This window comes from Hirsutella rhossiliensis, assembly GCF_020360975.1.
Source record: "Hirsutella rhossiliensis strain HR02 chromosome Unknown scaffold00005, whole genome shotgun sequence".
NCBI lineage: Eukaryota > Fungi > Ascomycota > Sordariomycetes > Hypocreales > Ophiocordycipitaceae > Hirsutella > Hirsutella rhossiliensis.
The window spans coordinates 5492313-5511804 of record NW_025408671.1 but is presented as its reverse complement, the minus strand read 5'-3'; the positions used below and the strand labels follow the sequence as shown (position 1 = coordinate 5511804).

The 19492-nt window shown below is 50.4% G+C and overlaps 5 protein-coding genes across 5 annotated transcripts; all 5 read left to right on the top strand.

Annotated features, from left to right (window-relative positions):
- Positions 1 to 8434: 8434 nt before the first annotated feature.
- On the top strand, positions 8435 to 9112 carry HRG_06157 (integrase core domain-containing protein; the record flags this gene model as incomplete). The annotated part of the gene is made up of 1 exon (XM_044864628.1): positions 8435 to 9112. One exon carries the CDS (start codon positions 8435 to 8437, stop codon positions 9110 to 9112), a length of 678 nt encoding a protein of 225 aa, XP_044721160.1.
- A 1823-nt stretch (positions 9113 to 10935) lies between these two features.
- HRG_06156 (uncharacterized protein) lies at positions 10936 to 11415 on the top strand (the record flags this gene model as incomplete). The annotated part of the gene is made up of 2 exons (XM_044864627.1): positions 10936 to 10969; positions 11207 to 11415. The coding sequence occupies 2 exons, from the start codon at positions 10936 to 10938 to the stop codon at positions 11413 to 11415; spliced, it is 243 nt and encodes an 80-aa protein (XP_044721159.1).
- A 348-nt stretch (positions 11416 to 11763) lies between these two features.
- On the top strand, positions 11764 to 12630 carry HRG_06155 (uncharacterized protein; the record flags this gene model as incomplete). The annotated part of the gene is made up of 2 exons (XM_044864626.1): positions 11764 to 12211; positions 12509 to 12630. 2 exons carry the CDS (start codon positions 11764 to 11766, stop codon positions 12628 to 12630), a joined length of 570 nt encoding a protein of 189 aa, XP_044721158.1.
- A 977-nt stretch (positions 12631 to 13607) lies between these two features.
- On the top strand, positions 13608 to 13973 carry HRG_06154 (uncharacterized protein; the record flags this gene model as incomplete). The annotated part of the gene is made up of 1 exon (XM_044864625.1): positions 13608 to 13973. One exon carries the CDS (start codon positions 13608 to 13610, stop codon positions 13971 to 13973), a length of 366 nt encoding a protein of 121 aa, XP_044721157.1.
- Positions 13974 to 14017: 44 nt separating this feature from the next.
- Positions 14018 to 15954, top strand: HRG_06153 (reverse transcriptase (RNA-dependent DNA polymerase) domain-containing protein; the record flags this gene model as incomplete). Its single annotated transcript, XM_044864624.1, has 4 exons — positions 14018 to 14122; positions 14183 to 14405; positions 14609 to 14901; positions 15040 to 15954. 4 exons carry the CDS (start codon positions 14018 to 14020, stop codon positions 15952 to 15954), a joined length of 1536 nt encoding a protein of 511 aa, XP_044721156.1.
- Positions 15955 to 19492: the final 3538 nt, after the last annotated feature.

The window sequence follows — 19492 nt, the reverse complement described above, 5'->3', positions numbered from 1 at the left end:
AGTTCGAGATTAGTGGTAACATCGTACACTGGAGTTCAACAAAGTGCAAACGTGTTACCCGTAGCGTCCTAGCATCAGAGATCTACGGTATGGCCAACGGATTCGACATAGGCATCTCCCTTGCGATGACTATGAAGATAATTACGGAACGACTCAACCTTCCTCCTATCCCTCTCATCGTCTGTACGGATTCGTACTCTCTCTACGAATGCCTAGTCAAGCTCGGTACGACGAAGGAAAACGATTGATGATTGATATCATGGCCCTTCGCCAGTCATACGAGAGAGAGATAACAGATATTCGTTGGATCAACGGCGCAGACAACCCAGCAGATGCAATGACGAAAGCATCACCAAACCGAGCCCTGGAACGCTTCATCGATACCAATAGTCTGACAATTCGAGTCGAAGGATACGTACAACGTTCCTAACCGCTCCTTATACCTATGATCAAATGATTGCTCCTATCAGGAAGACCCTTCACTTCTTCCCAGATATCTACAGCTAAGAACAAGACGTCGGACCCACTTTTGGCAATAATGACACACGCCCTCACGGCACATTCCTTCACGGCCTTAACGCTACTATCCTTTAGACCTGTTCAAGGTGTTGCTGTGCTTCTCACAGCAAAGAAGAGTTGCCTGTGTAGGAATGTATCTATCTAGTGGTGTGACCAACCATGGTTGGCACGTGACCCGTACGGTCACGTGTGCGGCTGAGGGCAGCGTGCCCCTTTCTCCACGCTGGCCTCTGCCTCCTTAGATAGAGAATCAAGACGAATACAACATCAGGTTAACCCTAGTACCGTCTCATTGCAGCAGCTGCCGCAGGTGCCTACCCACACTACCTAACTAATATAACTCCCTTAGCCTAAGGATAAAATATAAGCCTAACTTAAGTATAGGGAAATTATAATACCTTATTTTAGCTAGCTACTTATAGTTACCATACCTATATAAGCTACTCCCTTATCTTAATAAATAGACTAAGATATATATTATTAAATTTACCTTTATATACTATTAAGGGCCGGCGTATACTTAGTATAGTAGTACGGGGCCGAATAATTATTTATTTAAAGCTAAGGAGTGTAAGAAGGTATGAGCAATAAGCGCAGAATCGGGTAATCGATGACGTAAGCGGAAAGATCGGTCGAAGGAGTATAGGGTAGGATTTTGTCCGGAATTTATAACCAGCATATAAGGGGCTGAATATGTCGCGAAGCGTGGCCTGATTTCGCAGTTCTCGGAGATATCCCTTGGCACGAGGGACCTAGGAAGCTGAAAAACAGGTTTTAAGGAAGGAGCTGAAAGGAGGTGCAGAGAGGAGGGTGGGGGTATGAGGGGAAGCAGAAGTGGCGATGGCTTCCTATAGAGGTGGCGAGAGATAAGACGGATGTGCCGGCAACGGATGGAAAGGAGGGGAAAAACCGGCAAAAAGCTCGGTAGTTAAAGGGACATTAGTGGCTTCTTTAAGCAGGATCTTCTTTGTCAATTAAGATGCTAGAAGGGTATAAAGAGGGGCGTTGGATAGAGGAAAGAAGGACAATCAAGGCAATACAACAATCACTCCCCTACCTTTATTGCTGCCCCCGCAAGAATCAAATCCCTCTGCCCTGCCTGTCCGACCCCTTACTTCCAATTTCACCTTCGTGCATTTTCATGCACTTCTCGCATCTCTCTTCGCGAGTTATGAGCCCGGGAGGAATAGTATTCCTGTACCTTCCGGCTGCTGCAAAAGGCACCTTACTTGCATCCCTCGTAGCTTTATTTTACCCCTCTTACTAGAAAAGCCGATTTTTAACCGACTTTTCTGCCCCCCTCTTCTTTCGCAACGATAACGAAAATCGACTCCTCTGCCGTCCCGACGGTCCGTAGGACGATTCTTGCAGAGCCCCAAGATTGGGATAAGTGGGTAAAGGAGCTACGGGCTCGTGTAGACAGAACTATCCATAATTTGGTCTTCTCTGACAAACAGGACCCTCTTAAGCCCCCTCTTCGTCCTAGGGCAACGGATTTTGCAGAGGGAGCTACCCTCTTCTCCGAGCTAACCTCTGCACAACAGAGAGCTTTTTCTGCTGCCTTAGGTGACTACGAGAGTCACCGTAAGGAATACCTTTACGAGACGAAGTTGCTAACTGCTGCACGCACGGCGATAACGGAATCCGTTAGTGCCGCAAAGCTAATCACTCTTCGAGAAGAAGAGACTCCTAGGCAGTGGCTTTTAAAGCTCGAGACCTCGACAGCTCCCTCGAGGGGCTATATAACTGACCGTATTAGGAAGACCTATACGGCCCACCTAGGAGCCTTTTCTGCTAGGAACCTGCTAGCTTCTTCGTGGCTAGCTAAGTGGGAAGAAATCCTCGAGGAAGCTAACCAATACTTCCTCATAGAAGCTCTTTCCGGCTAGTGGCTACGGGATATATCTCTGCTAATAAAGCCTATTAGTGACGGTTACTTGACTATCTTTCGAGAGGCTAGCCGGGAACTAGACGAAGAAGCTGCTAGAGTACAACAGTAAGCAGTCTTATTCCTTCGAGGCCAGCACTCGACCTAGACGGTTCGACCTGCAGCCCCTGTTGCTACGGCTCCCGCTGCTGCTGCTGCGGCTGTTGCTCCTTCGGCTCCTCCTCCCTCGAGAGCCTCAACGTCGTCGTTAACTGCAGCTGCGGCCCTAGGCCCGGCCCCGGCTTCGCCTCTTGCTCCGGGCCCGGCCCCGGTCCCGTTAGTTAGACCGGCCCGACTAGTCCCCTAATAGACCTTTCAGTCCGTTAGTCGAAAAATCAGGGAACTAGTCGAAATCGAACCTCGTCAATATCAGCAATAAGGGGTAAAAAGGGGGGGTTTTCAAGCAGACCTTCCGGACCGGGACAAGGATTCCTCGAAGAGACAACGTACGAGAAGGAATCGACCTACCTGCTAAGCATGCAAAAAGCCCCATCGGCTGGAAGACTGCTGGCAGGTCTTCGAGGAAAACCGACCCGAAGGAATCAACCCTTCAAAGAGGCTACGAGAAACAGTACAACAGTCTCTTAAGGAGGACCCCTCGTTGTAGAAGAAGATAGACGAGATTCGGGTTGCTAAGAAATAGCAACTAACGCCGCTGCCCTTATTCGAGCCGCAAATTCGAGGAAAAATCGTTGGTATAGCAAATCCGGCCTTCGTCTTCCCTACGGATCAACAAGGCCAAAACCAGCCGTTAGAACCCTCTAATTATCCCCTACGAAAATCAGCTATCCTTGACTCTGGTGCTTCCCTCGATATTTGCAATACACTCTCACGATTCCGGTCCTTTAAGAAGGCACGAAGGGAATATCTTATTGCCGGGGAATCAACCGTACGGATAGAGGGATACGGAAGGGTGAATTTCACGATGAAATTACCTAACGGATCTATACGGATTCTTCGACGAAAAAGGGTAGCTTTTTGCCCTCGATTTTCAACGAGCCTGATTTCCTTCCGCCTTCTTCGAAAGGAAGGAATCTTCTAGGATACGACGTCTAAGCCTACGAGGCTAGTCTAGAAGAATCAGACTATTAGGCTTATCGAGGAAAAATTCGGTCAATTTATTCTCGAATTCCGACCTATCCTTAGGAAGGAACTACTCGAGAAGTCAGCTTTCCCTGCTAGGAGGGTAGGATCTAAGGACCCTCTTCTAGCAGCCCAAGGAGACGGTCTTCTTTGGCACGCACGACTTGGTCACCCGGGCCCCCTAGCTTTATATAAGCTAGGTCAACAATAAGGCGTACGAATAAGGGGCCCAAAGACCGTCGAATGCGAATACTGCGGCCAAGGAAAGACTAGGAGACGAATTTCTAGACGAACGCCTTTACGGCCGGACCAGCCGTGTGAGGAAATTTGGGTCGATTGGACCGACGTCTCTAGGGATTGTGAGGGAACGATCATGTGACTTTCATACTTTATGAAAGGTCCCGCTTTTATTCATGTAAATAGCGAAAGTCAGAGTCTTCCTTAGGAACCTCTTTCTCTCTTGTAGACAATCACTTTACCCAAGTCGCACTCGACCTTGTTCGTGCACTTGTACCGTCACATATTGTCTACCGACTACCCTTCCTCAATAGACCACTGTCCGCGACGTGACTATTGATTTCGATACCTCTAACCTCACCAAAACACCCTGCAACCAAATTTCCACCTAAACCACCACCACCGCACCAAATTCACCAATCAACGAATCAGCAAACCAACAAACCAACAAATCACAATCGCAAAGTCAACTAAAACGTAACGAAACTGTCGAACGCCACCTGCACTATAGCCATCACCGTCAACAACCCAATGGCTACCGCTACCCCACACCCGTCGATCGAGTGCCCCTGCCCCCTCCTCAACGCCAGCAATACCGATGAAACGTTCCGAAATGCCTTTGTTGCTAACCCAGCCGGTCTCATGAAAGAAGTCTTCCTCGTATGCAATGCCGCATACAGTATGCAAGCGGTAATCGATTCACTACGTGCCTCGACCACGACGACAAATAGGGCAATGGAGGACCTCCAAACCCGCCTAGAAAACACGCTCATTTCTAAAAGTGATGGAGACGCAATGATCGCCCGTCTTATGGCAGAAAATGAAGCGTACATAAAGATCATTCAGTCAAAGGAGCTTCACACCGCACACCAGAACACCCTGATCCTGAGGCCTTCACCGGAGAGGACCCACGCTTCTGCCGAATTTCCTCCAGCACCTCGAGTTGAAGCTCGAAATGAATAAAGATTGGTGGAACTCGGAACCTCAACGTATGGGATATGTCGTCTCATGCCTTAAAGGCAAAGCACATGACCAAGTCCGCTACAACATTAAAGATGGGGTGGTTCTCTTCGACGATGTCAATGCCATAAAAAACACCCTTCAGTCAGCCTTCGGGGATATTGACGCTAAAGCTACCGCCCAACTCAAAATCTTTGACATGAAACAAGGCCATAGATCCCTTACGACATTCCTCCCCGAATGGTATGCCGTCGCCAAGCTCACCGACTGGGATAGTGGGGCGCTCATTGCTCACCTCCGACGTGCCCTCCACGACAACGTTATCTGGAGACTTTCTCTCACTAAGGGCAAAGATACTCCTACCGAAATTAGTCAATTTATGGACCTTGTCCGTATCTGCGATAACGAATGCCGTCAAGTCAATGCCAATTACTTCAAGAAAACACCGACAACTCAGCAAGTCACAATGCAACCTTACAACCCTCCACTACGCCACAATCGACGACCTCTAACGGCGGGGATTCAATGGATTTGAGCGTCATCACCTGGGGCCAAAGATGTCGCCTCTGGTCGTAGACCCCAAACGGAAGCAGAGAGCGGCACGCAGAGCCTATTGCACAGCGCATGGACTCTGCCATTGGTGCAGCTCAGGCAAACATCGTTCCCTCAATTGCGACACCGCACCATGGAGGACGGAAAAAGTGTAGTCTCCGACGGAAGTCGCCGCAGGAGACGCAAGAAAAAGGGCGATCTACTGCTCTCTTCTCTGGACACTAACCAAGCTCATTTGCTACTGCCTTGTAACCTAATCGAAGACAATTCCACTCTGATTAAAACCGAAGCAATGCTTGACTCAGGTGCCACTGGAAAGGGGTTTGTAGACGAATCCTTCGCGCACGCCAACAAACTCACGCTTTATGAACTACGAAACCGTCGCCGGCTGAACGTAGTCGATGGAAGACCCTCCTCGGCTGGCGATATCACTCATGTGGTGAAACTCAACATGGAAATCAAGGGACACAGGAGAAGATGCTATTTTACGTAACGAAGCTTGGGAAGTACAATGTCATACTCGGAAAACCCTGGCTGACAGATCACAACCCAATCGTCAATTGGAGCACGAATGTGGTCACTTTCAACTCTGATCACTGCCGCAAATACTGCATGGAGAAAGGACAATACCAACTGCCTGTTTCTGGAGCTCCCTCTTTGTCAATTTCTGCAACCACGACTATACTGGCACGCCCATCAATCCCCCGAAGAGTCGGCGCAGCCGCATTCCATATGCTGACCAAAAACCGCGACGTCGACGTATTCTCACTATCACTGTATGAGATCGACAAAAGGCTGGCTGAACTTGGAGTCATCACAGAAGCCTCCACCTTCGTAGAACCTAAAGCACGCCGAAGGGTCCGATTCGACTCTGCACTCACAGACATGGACAAGATGAACCGAGAACTCCAGCTACAGGACGGAATCACCTCCCTTGACCCCAAGGACCAACAAACACAGGAACTCCGAGCTTCCCGGAAAACGGCAGCCGATATGTACCTTTCAGGGGCATCACTCGAAGACATTCACAAAGCCCTCGAACCCAAGACTTTGATCGATCCTGCAACAAAAGTACCCCAACACTACCATGAATTTTTGAAAGCATTCGACCAATCAGAAGCGGATAAACTCCCCCCACACCGAGACTGCGACCACGAAATTGAACTTCAACCTGGAACGACTCCACCACATGGACCTCTGTACGGGATGTCACAAGACGAACTTCTCGTCCTCCGGAAATTCCTTCAGGAAAACCTTGATAAGGGTTTCATACGCGCTAGCACCTCACCGGCAGCCTCGCCAGTGTTATTTGCAAAGAAACCAGGAGGGGCCTTCGTTTTGCGTGGACTACCGAGCTCTTAACGCGATAACCATCAAGAACCGTTACCCCTACCGTTGATCCAGGAGACCTTTCCCAGCTAAGCCAAGCCAAGTATTTCACCAAACTCGATGTCGTCGCAGCGTTTAATCGAATCCGCATCAAGGAGGGTCAGGAATGGATGACGGCGTTCAACACAAGATATGGTCTCTTCGAGAGCATGGTGATGCCTTTTGGACTATCAAACGCCCGGCTACCTTTCAAGCTCGAATTAACGAAGTCTTACGCCCATTCCTTGATAGATATTGCACGGCCTACATCGACGACATTCTCATCTACTCAGACGACCTTGCCACCCACAGACTCCACGTCAAATCAGTACTCCAAGCACTTGAAGCCGCAGGCCTACAACTTGACGTCAAGAAATGCGAATTCGAGACTACTGAAGTCAAATACCTGGGCATGATCATCTCAACCACTGGAGTACGGATGGACCCAGAGAAAGTCAACTGTCTCATCAACTGGGAGGCCCTATCAATGTCAAAGATGTCCAAGCCTTTTAGGATTCTCAAATTTCTACAGACGGTTCATCAGGGATTTTCACGCATCGTACGACCACTTGTTGCCCTGACACGGAAGCTAGTCAAATGGAACTGGACTTCATCTTGCCAAGAAGCATTCGATATGCTCAAAAATAGCTTCACTTCAGCGCCAATCCTCAGACACTTCGACCCCGCAAGAGAAGTGTTTGTCGAATGCGACGCGTCCGATTTTGTGTCTTCGGGTATTCTCTCCCAGGAAGACGATCAAGGAGTGCTACACCCAGTGGCTTTCATGTCCAAGAAGTACGACCCCGCTGAGTGCAATTACGAGATATATGACAAAGAACTTTTGGCTATTGTACGCTGCTTCGAATGCTGGAGACCCGAACTCCAAGGCACACACCACCAGATTACAGTCATCACTGACCATGCCAACCTTCGATATTTCATGACAACCAAGCAACTTTCAAGACGACAAGTCAGGTGGAGCGAATTCCTATCACAGTTCCAATTCGCTATCAAGTCAGTGCCTGGGAAAGAGAACGGAAAGCCTGACTCACTCACACGGAGATCACAAGACTTACCGAAAGATGAAAATGACGACCGCATCCAGTACCAACAACAGTCGCTGCTTAAGCCTTCCAACATAGACTCCTCTGTACAAGAACAACTAAGGCTTGACCCGAGCTCTCAGAGCTCTTTGCAAATCTCTCCTGGGAACAAGAGATTGCACTATGTCCCGCCATTCTTGACGAAATTCAGCCAGAACCAATCAACCACAAAATCACAAGACTTCTAGACAAGGGCTATGAGGAGGACGAATGGTGGATGAAAATCAGGACGAGATGCTCAAACCCCATGGAATTCCCCACTCAAAGGAAGTTTCTATCGGAATGCATGATAAACGAAGGCCGATTATATTTCCGAGAGAGGCTATACGTACCCGCAGGCGAACTACGGACCCTTCTCACTCAACTCGCCCATGACAGCGTCGAATCAGGCCACCCCGGGAAAAACAAGCTATACGAACTCATTTCACGCTCTTATTGGTGGCCAAAGCTTAGCGCCGATACGAAACAATTCACACGCAATTGCCACGGATGTCTGAGGAACAAAACCTCCCAGTTGCGGTACCAGGGGACATTGAAACCGCTCCCAATTCCCTTGCAAAGATGGAGAGACTTATCCGTTGACTTCATTGGCCCAATTCAGCGCACAGCTCGTGGATTCAACGCAATCATGGTGGTAGTCGATAGGCTGTCAAAGGACAGACATTTCACGCCCTGCAAGACCGACATGAAAACACATGACTTGGCAACACTCTTCGTACGAGATGTCTGGAAACTCCATGGACTACCGGATTCAATCGTGTCTGATAGAGGACCACTGTTTGTCTCGGAATTCTGGAAAGCGGTTTGCCACCGTCTACGGATCAATATCAGCCTTTCTACAGCATATCACCCCGAAACTGACGGCCAGACGGAAAACGCTAACTCATTTCTCGAACAATACCTTCGCCAATATGTTAGCTTTGCTCAGGACGACTGGGACGAGTGGCTCCCATTGGCCGAATTCGCAGCCCGTAACGTTGTCAGCGATTCAACGGGAATGTCCCCATTTTTGCGAACACAGGCTATCACCCCGAATGAGCTTTGGTCCCCTCGCGCAATACCACTCGCGGCATCCAAAGACCTGGCAGAACGCTGCAACGAGGGGAACGAATTTGTCGCCAAGATGCAAGAAATCACTGATCTACTTCGGACAAACCTGCTCTCAGCTCAAGCCTCACAAGAGCAGTTCGCCAACGCAAATAGATCACCGGCGCCAGCTTACCGAGTTGGAGACATGGTGCTACTTAGCACACGCAACATTGATTCAGCCCGACCCATCCCAAAACTAGATCACAAGTTCATTGGCCCTTTCGAATCGAGCGCGTGCTCAACCTCACTCCTACCAACTGAAGTTGCCACATGAACTAGACTCAATTCACAATTCATTTCACACCAACCTCCTGCGACCGTCACCAAACGACCGCTCCCGGCCAATACAACACACCGCCCCACCAATAACGCTAGATGCAAAGGGGGAGAAACTCTGGGCGATTGAAGAAATACTGGACTCGAAACGCACAAAACAGAAAGGCTTCCAGTACCATATACTATGGAGAGGCTTCGACCTTGAGCAGGCAACATGGGAACCACTACACAACGTCGTCAACGCTCACATCGCCATCAAAGAGTTCGAGAAGCACAACAAAAACAAACCCAGACCGACGAAACAAGAAGCGCAAAATGCTCGCCTACAGGCTCAGCAAGACGTGGAAGAATCAGAAGCGATGGAGTAAAGGAGGCCCATGTGTGAGGGAACGATCATGTGACTTTCATACTTTATGAAAGGTCCCGCTTTTATTCATGTAAATAGCGAAAGTCAGAGTCTTCCTTAGGAACCTCTTTCTCTCTTGTAGACAATCACTTTACCCAAGTCGCACTCGACCTTGTTCGTGCACTTGTACCGTCACAGGGATCAGGAAAGCTTCGTTAGGGTAATGTTTTTCACAGACGCTTTTTTAGGGATAGTTTTCCCCTATTTCTTACGGACCTACCTAAGCAAGCATAACTAGTCTGCCCTCCGGGACTTCGTTAACTGGATGAAATCCTACTTTGGCTACGAGGTTAAGAAGATACGGTCTAACGGAGAGCTATTTACGAAGGATATCTTAAATTGGCTTCGAAAAAGGGGCATTTTACCCCTCCCGTTAGCACCGAATACCCAGGCCTAGAACGGAGGGGCAGAAAGATTAGGGGGTGCTATGATGGAAAGGGCCCGTATAATGAGACTTGCTGTAAGGCTTCTACACGACCTTTAGAGGGAAGTCGTTAAGACCGCCTATTACCTTCGGAACCAGACCCCAAGGGACCCTAGGAGCCCAAGGGACTATAAGGACCCTAGAGGGACTACCTAAGGAATAGACTGGAAATCCCTATACGAGCTCTTTACGAAGAAGAGGGCCTCGCTAGCCCACCTTCGTGCCTACGGCTGCAAGGCATACGCTATGACTGCCGATGCATAGCTAAAAAGGAAGAAGAAAAGAAAGCTTAATCCTAGAGCCTTTGTTGGTTACCTCGTCGGGTATAATTCTATAAATATCTTCCGGATCTAGATTCCTCTTCTACGGAAGGTTATTTCGACTAGGGATATGATTTTCGACGAATTTAGCTTCTTCGACGGAAAGAGGGATTAATAGCCCCTCTTACACTTACAACGTCAGCTAATTTAGAAGATCTAAATCCCCCCTTCCTAACAGTCTTAAGAAGAGGTCCTAGACGAGGAAACGGAAGAAGAAACCGACGTCGAAGTAGTCGAGGATAACGCCGACTTCGAAGAAGAAGAAGAAGAGAAAGCTGCTAGATTAGATGATCTAGACGAAGAAGGAGACTATAGGAAAGCGGTAGAGCTAGAATACGCCTACCTCCCTATGCCTCCTCTTACGGAACAAGAAGAAGATCTAGAAGCAGCTTTTTCAGTTAGTCTTCCCGTCTCGACCCCTAAGGGGGTGGGAAAGGCACCTCTCTCGAAGGATTACTAGGCTGCCTTTTTATCCCTGCTTCGAGAAGCAAAGGAAGGTATAGGGCCCGATACGAAAGAAGACTAGTTTCTCCCCTATTTCGATCGTTTTTCCGACTTCTACCTAACGCTAATAGAAGACGGTTCCCACGGAGCGTTCATAGCAGGCCGGCTATTTAAGCCAATATCAGCAAGGTGTGACGGCCTAGCACCGTCACACCCCCTTTGCATACATGACCCACATGTTGCTGAGCCAACGGCCCACACGTACGGAAGGCATATTTAGGGAGAGGACACCCAGTTGTATTGTTCTGTTCTCCTTTCTCTTCAGAGCAGAATCTTCGTAATAGAGTCCACAGCCTTCTGGCTCAGTCCGTGACCGTCACACTATTCTGCTCTCTACCACGCCATCGCTGCCGAGCGATTCATAAGAACGCCACGACTTTACCCCATGCCAAGACTGCGCTCGGCCGGCCCACTTGAACAGGACACGGCCCTCCATAGATCGCAGCTCCCACGACCCGTCTTACCAAGCATCGAAGATCAAGACCAAGACCAAGACCAAGACCAAGACCAAGACCAAGACCAAGACCAAGACCAAGACCAAGATCAAGATCAATACCAAGACCAAGACCAAGACCAAGACCAAGACCAAGATCAAGACCGAGATCAAGACCAAAGAAACAGTTCAGGGACCATCGAATCGCACATAACCATCCAGGAAGGACAGGGACCTAAAATGGCTGACAGAACCAATCAGGAGGGCAGCAGCGGCTTGTTCACCGAATTGTCTCCCGAGCAGAGACAGCAATTAACCGACCACATCAGCCGAGAAGTGGCCCGTTTGGTCGCCCAAGTACGAGTGACCGAGCCAAGAGACAGCCAATATGGTGAAGATGAAGTCAGCACACCAGGCCAACGGGAAGGAACAGCCTTTGACGACCGCGAAGAATTCCGGCCGTCAGGATATGCGGCCCTTTTAGCCTTCCGGAGATATGAGTCGATGGATGGCACCAACCCAAACTATAGAGAGGACGGAAACGTCGGGAGAGAAACCCACCATGTTCTCCGGCGAAGGACTCTCGTTTGAAAGCTGGATTAAGCAAGTAGAGGGCAAGTTCGAGGAGGACAACGATACTTTCGCCTCTGAGAAGACGCGGATCAACTTCGTGATTACGCGTCTCGAGGGCACCGCGTATAAGACCGTAGAAGGACGCCACCACTCGCTGACTCGGCCTTTCACAACATTGGCCGAACTAATCCAGGTCCTCCAGACAGCGCACACAAACCCAAACAAAGGCGCCGACGCCCGCGCCCAGCTGCGTGTCTGCAAATACGATTGGAAGAAGGACTTCAATATTTTCTTGGGGGAATTCAACTCCATGTACGAGGCGGCGGGGTACCAACCTTCAATGCAGAAACAGACCCTGTGGGACTCTCTTCCTGCTCCGGTCAACCAAGCGGTGGTCGAGAGGGTCTACGATACGAAAGTGCGCTACGAGGACTTCTGTGAGTCAGCACAGCACCAGGTGTTCGTGGCCCGCCACAACTTTTCCGAAGCGCAAAGAAGCGCAACCACTCTAGTAGTAGTGGTGCCCGAGGGTTCGGAACAATGGCGGCAACCGTAACAATGCCCGTGGTCGCCACCGGGAACAAACTGGCAACGAAGGGCTAGCCGGGAAGCTGGAGGAACCGTATCTCCGAGGAAGAGAGGAACGTCGCCGCATCAATAACCTGTGCTACCGGTGCGGAGAATCTGGGCATATCGCCCCATTCTGTCGCACCCGCAACAACAACACCGGAAAGGCAACCACGAAGACCGTGGAGAGCAGGCGGCCCCAGTCAGCGCAGCGACAACCAACACCGCCACGGGCAAGGGCAAGGTTTGCGACCCAGACTCGAGCAGTTCGGAGTCGGAAAACGAGTAGGCCAGGACAAAGTCTCGTTCCTGGCCGACTTGGTGTCTGTGATTGGAGCGGCGGATTTGGACAGACTCATAGGGGGCAAACAGCTGACAATCTCATCTCGCCTTAAATTGAACAACATGTCTATTCTCATTCGTGCCCTTGCAGACACCGGAGCGAGTATGTATCTCGCCATTAACCATAGGTTAGCGAGAAGAGCGGCCTCACAACTTGGGGCCCAGAGGAAGAGGCTTGATCAGCCAATTCACCTAAAGGATTACGCGGGAGTCAAGCACAAACACCCGATCAAGGAGGTTTTTTTTATGGACTTCGAGATTGATGGACGACTCTAAAGAACTTACCATTCTTGGTCGTCCGGATGGACTACGACATCATCATTGGCAGGAAATGGTTTGAACAACACAGGGTCGCCGTTGCGCCTGGACTCAGGAAACTTCTCTGGTCATCAGGACGGGAAGGCGCGACGAGATTATCGGGCCGAAGACGAGACAGTCTGGGGAAGCCGTCCTGGCGAAACCCGACGATTCCAACCACGCGAGTCGACGCCGATAATCCGCAGCAAATCCGCGCTGTTTCCGGTACGGAGCCTATCCAGGAAGGGGGAAAACGGACGACCAAGAGGACGTCATCCGTGACTGTGGTCGCCTTGCTACCGACCAGCGTCTGGCCGGCCAGGAGAGCAATGCCGGCGGGCCGCCAACGTGTTCGGCACAAGCGCAAGCCCCAAGAATTCATGAACTAGCGTCTCCGGGAGCAAAGGGGACCCAAGTCGACCAGAGTCAATTGCCACAGGATGGACCACCCCACGACCACGACTCTGCAGGCCGACGGGGTGGTTGCCAGCTTTCTAAACCCGCAACAGGACCGGGAACTTCAGGGCTGCTGACAGCCCGCCTTAAGGAATTCAGAGTGCATCGCGCCTCGGAGAATTGGCTCGAAGAAGTGTTACGGTGGCTCACGTGAACCCGCAAACGCCAGAGATGCCTAAGGTACCACCGAAGGACACCCGCCCAGTTATCCCACTTCCACGGGGTGAGGATGACGAGACGGTCCGCCTGATCAAAGAGAAACTCCCGACCCCGCTGGGCCATCTGGCTGGATTTTTCTCGAAGAAGGAGTCTAACCAGTTGCCTCCTCTCCGCGGCCCAGGGAGGGACATGAAGATCTACCTGACCAAGCCATTGCCAGAGCGTTCGAGAGGTGTCTACCGCAACCCACATCATCTAGACGAACTACTCCGAAAGACGATTCAAGATTACCTGGACAAGGGTTTCATCGAGAGCTGCTGGCCTGGATTTGCCTCACCAGCCTTCTTTGTGCCCAAGGGTGACATGGGCATGGATTGAGATTCGTGATCGACTACCGGGACCTCAACGACGCCAGTGCAAAGATGAAGTACCCCATGCCTCTGTTAGAAGATACCCTGGTAAAACTAGCAAGCGCCAAGTTTTTTACAAAAATCGACATCCGTCAAGCCTTCCATAGGTTGCGAATGGCCCTCGAAAGTATGGATCTGACGGCATTTCGGTGCCGGCTGGGAACTTTCCGTTGGAAGGTGATGCCCTTTGGGCTGACGAACGGCCCAGCAATCTTTCAATGCTTTATCAACGACTGCCTGAGGGATATCCTGGACATCTACTGCAGTTCGTACGCCGACGACATCCTGATCTATTCAGAGTCGGCCGAGGAAAACGTGCGCCAGACCGAGGAAGTCATTCGACGACTGGCAGCGGCAGGCCTACAGGGCGACATCAAGAAGAGCCTTTTGCGTCACCGAGGTGGATTACCTCGGGCTGGTGATTAAGGCGGGGAAGGTATCGCCCTTGACCCTAAGAAGAAACAGGCCATCCTTGAGTGGAGGCTGTCGGACCTAAAATCTACGAAAGCCATCCGATCTTTCCTCGGATTGGTTAACTTTGTCCGACGCTCTCGAAAGAAGTAAGCGAGCTGGCGCACCCGCTCAACGAGCTCCTAAAAAAAGGGGCAATCTTCAAGATCGGCAAGCAAGAGGAAGCGGCTTTTGAAGCACTCAAGGAAGCCCTGGTCCGAGCTCCCGGAATGGGCTTCTGGAAGATAGGCGCCCTGACTCGGATAGAGACTGATGCGTCAAAGCATTCGGTAGGCGCCACCGCTTTACAACAACAGAACGACAACTCATGGAAGCCGGTGGCCTACTTCTCCAAGACCTTGTCGTCAACAGAGACGGTATGGCCTATCCAAGACCGAGAATTCCTCGCCATCATCCGCGCCCTAGAAGAGTGGAGGCCAGAGCTGGTTGGGGCCCTTTGAAGTAGTAACGGACCATGAAGCTCTCAAGTACTTTGCGACAAAGCGGGTTTTATCATCTCGACAAGCCCGTTGGGCACAGATTCTGTCGGAATTTGACTACAAGATGACATACCGACCCGGAAGGAGAACATAATTGCAGATGCCCTGTCCCGGAAAAGCGAGAACTTCGAGACCGTCAGAGCCAGAGACCTGGATTCCCGCACCATGGAACTGGTCCCGAACGATCGGGTACCCGCAGAAGTTCTCGAGGAGACACATGTCGAAGCTGCTCCCCTAGACATCGCGGCAAATTCTGAGGACCGCGGCCCAGCAGTACCTGGGGAGGCACCAGCCGGAGTGTTCCTTGTGGAGCTGATTGTCCGGGAAAATGAGAAACAGATTCCCAAGGAGGACCGGCGGAAGGGAGATCGTATCTGGGTGCCGGAGTACTCGTCAGAAGGGCTCGCACTGCGAACTGCCTTAATCCGGGAAGTCCACGAACCCAAATCAAGGGGTCATCCCGGGAAGAACAAGATGAAGGCGATGCTGCGGCCGTTCTATTACTGGCCACGTATGGATGAGGATCTCGCGCGCTACGCACGCAATTGCCAGGCATGCCGTAGGAACAAGGTGTGGAAAGATAAGTCACCTGGATTGCTCCATTCGTTGCCCGTCCCAGAGGAACCTTGGCATACCGTGCTGGTGGACGGAAAGGACATGCCGAATGATCGAAATGGATTCGACTACGTTTGGACGTTCATCTGCAAGCTGAGCAAGCTGATTCTCACGATTCCGGGGAAAAAGACAGACACCGCCGAAAGACTGGCCAAGCGATATTACCGCCGCGTGTTTGGTCACCTCGGTCTACCGAAGATTTGGCTCTCGGACAACGGACCACAGTTCATTTCGAAATTCATGGCCAAGGTCAACGAGATGACGGGAACAGAGCACAAATTCGGCAGTGCCTACCATGCGCAGACTCAAGGAGGCGTGGAGATTACCAACCAGTATCTTGACCAACGCTTGACGTTTTACGTGTCGTATTTTCAAGACGATTGAGTGAGCATCTGGCGGCGTTAGACTTCGCGCATAACTCCACGCCGCACGACTCAACAGGCATGACTCCGATCGAGGCCTCCCAAGGGCGAGCACCCCACGCGGCTTTCGTTCATATAGCGACCGACAAGCAGGTCGGGGATTGGACCGACGCCCAAAAGGCAGCCAAGGACTTTGTGAATCGAGCCAAGAAAGTTTGTTCGCTGGCAAAAAGGAACGTGGAAGCGGCTCAAAGGCGCCAGGAACGATCAGCCAATTTGAAGAGAAGAGTGCCCGATTTTGATGTCGGTGACTGGGTGTTTGTTTCGAAAAGGGGCTGGTCAACTGACAGGCCAACAACGCGGCTAGATTCTAAGAACGCGGGTCCGTTCAGAATCGTGGCAAAAAGGGGTCACTCATTCGAGCTGGACCTACCCAAAGGCATGAGGGTGGCAAAGGTGCTGCATGCCGACCGGTTGAGAAGGGTTGCGCGAGACCCGCTGCCGGGACAGCAGGTGGAAGCTCCGCCGGCCGAGATGATTAACGGCGAGCCAGAGTACGAGGTGGCGAAAATATTGTCGTCAAGGATCTCAAGGGGGAAATTACAGTACCGAGCCGAGTGGGCAGGACAGGACCCTGACGAGCTATACTACGACGCTGAAGGGTTCAAGAATGGTGCCGCAGCTCTCAGGCGGTTCCACGACGAATATCCCGAGGCACCTGGACCGCCTGTACGATTGGCAGAATGGCTGCTAGCCGCTGCGGAAGACAGGTGGGCAGAGAGTCACAACGATGACAACAAGGCTGTCGGCCGTGGGCATGAGCGACGGCGACTGCGACGACACTCGTGAGGAGCCATCTCCACCGATGGTGTTCGACGGCTTTAGGGGGGGGGGTAGTGTGACGGCCTAGCACCGTCACACCCCCTTTGCATACATGACCCACATGTTGCTGAGCCAACGGCCCACACGTACGGAAGGCATATTTAGGGAGAGGACACCCAGTTGTATTGTTCTGTTCTCCTTTCTCTTCTTCAGAGCAGAATCTTCGTAATAGAGTCCACAGCCTTCTGGCTCAGTCCGTGACCGTCACACAAGGAAGGTATATAAAAGAGACCTCCCGGACCCACCAGCAAACCAGAAGCAGCTAGAAAAACACCCCTTTAGAGACTAGTTTTTCTAAGCCTAGAAAGACCACCTAGCCTCACACGAAGAAATAAGGTCTTTCGAAGAGGTCCTTAAGGAAAAGGCAAGAGGAAAACAGGTCCTTAGCTATAAGTGGGTCTTTATCTATAAGACTAATAAACACGGCTTCCTTTAAAAGTGCAAAGCCCGGCTAGTTATCTATAGGAATTAATAGGAAAAAGGGGATCTACCTACTAGGGCAACCACCCTAGCAGGGATGTCTTTTCGGACCCTTATAGCTATAGCAGCAGAATTCGACCTCGAACTCGATTAGATAGATATAGTTAACGCCTTTGTTAACTGCCTACTCGAGGAAGAAGAAGAAGTTATCTATATGCGCCTTCTACTAGGCTTCTAATAGCCAGGAAAGGTTCTACGGCTTAGGAAAGCTCTATACGGACTACGAAGATCACCCCTTCTTTGGCAACAGCATTTAACAGGTTCCCTCGAAGCCCTAGGCTTTACGAAAGTCCCTTAGTAACCGTGTATAATATAGAAGGGTAAAATCACGGTCTTCTTCTACGTCGACGACATTATCTAGGCGTACCCGAAAGAGGAAGAAGCTACTGCTAGGGAGGCTATACGAGGCCTACAATAAAGGTATAAGATAACTAGGCTAGGGGAGCCAAAGTGGTTCCTAGGGATACGAATCCTTTGGAATAGGTCCTAACGGACTATCTAGCTTACCTAGGACGCCTATATCGATAAGGTCGCTTATAAATTCCTCCCTAAATCCCTCGATAAGAAGCTTCCCTCTACGCCTATGTTAGACGAAGAGCTTTTGCCTAATCCGTCCTTTAAGCTAGGGAGCAAGAGAAACACTAATATCAATAGAAGGTGGGCTCCTGCTTTTTCAGCTATTTCTACTAGACCGGATATCTCTTTTACGGTCTCCCGGCTAGCTAGGCATAACTAGAATCCTAGCCCTAGGCATTAAGAAGCAGTAGACAGAGCTATCCTTTATCTCTATTTAACGAGATTATATGGTCTGCGCCTAGGAGGGCAGGGAAGGAAACAAGCTGCCGAAATCTTCCTTTATTCGAGCGATTCGTCCTTTACGGACAATTCCTTAGACAGAAAGAGCTCACAAGGGTATATTATATCCCTTTTTAGAGGAACTATTGCTTAGAGAGCTTCGAAGTAGGCTACCGTTACGACTTCTAGTACGGAGGCAGAGCTACTAGCTCTTTTAGAAGCGTCAAAAGAAGCGATTTTCCTTAGCCGGCTGCTAATAGCGTTACGACTGCAAATTCCGACCCTATTAGCTATAGAATGCGATAACACGCAGACTATACGAATTCTTACGGAAAACAGTAAGTTGTCGACCCGGCTACGGCATATCGATATCCACTAGCATTAGTTACGCTAAGAGGTCTAAAGGGGACTTATTTCCGTCCGTTAGGTTCTAACGGCATCGATGAAAGCCGACGGTCTTACGAAGCCCCTGCCGAAGCAGAAGCTAGCTGTCTTCTTACAGCAAATTAGGCTAGAAGACGTTCGAGAGAAGCTGTCCTTAGAGGCCCGCCTTAAGAGTCTACGAGAGGAGCTAATAGCACGTACGAGAAGGTAACGTCTATAGCCGAAGAAAAGGAAGAGGTTTTTTTCCCTTTAGAGGGCCCCCTATTTTAATTGGGTTTTTCCCTTCTAAGAAGGCCCCCCTTTCTTATAGTACTTTCCCCTCTTTAGGCCCTTTTTCCTTAAGTAGGTCTAAAGAGCCTAGGGACCCGAAAGGGCCCCTGCTTTCCTCGAGTAAAGGGAGAAGTGCAGAGCTAAGAACCTCCTCTATACGCTCACCAGCCCGAAGCCGTATTAGCTATGCCCTTACTATAAGGGCAGGCCATAGCTAAGGGGGTGTGTCGCGAAGCGTGGCCTGATTTCGCAGTTCTCGGAGATATCCCTTGGCACAAGGGACCTAGGAAGCTAAAAAACAGGTTTTAAGGAAGGAGCTAAAAGGAGGTGCAGAGAGGAGGGTGGGGGTATGAGGGGAAGCAGAAGTGGCGATGGCTTCCTATGGAGGTGGCGAGAGATAAGACGGATATGCCGGCAACGGATAGAAAGGAGGGGAAAAACCGGCAAAAAGCTCGGTAGTTAAAGGGACATTAGTGGCTTCTTTAAGCAGGATCTTCTTTGTTAATTGAGATGCTAGAAGGGTATAAAGAGGGGCGTTGGATAGAGGAAAGAAGGACAATCAAGGCAATACAACAATCACTCCCCTACCTTTATTGCTGCCCTCGCAAGAATCAAATCCCTCTGCCCTGCCTGTCCGACCCCTTACTTCCAATTTCACCTTCATGCATTTTCATGCACTTCTCGCATCTCTCTTCGCGAGAGAATAATATATTAAAAGAATAGCGTTGCAAAAGATATATGCGAACTTG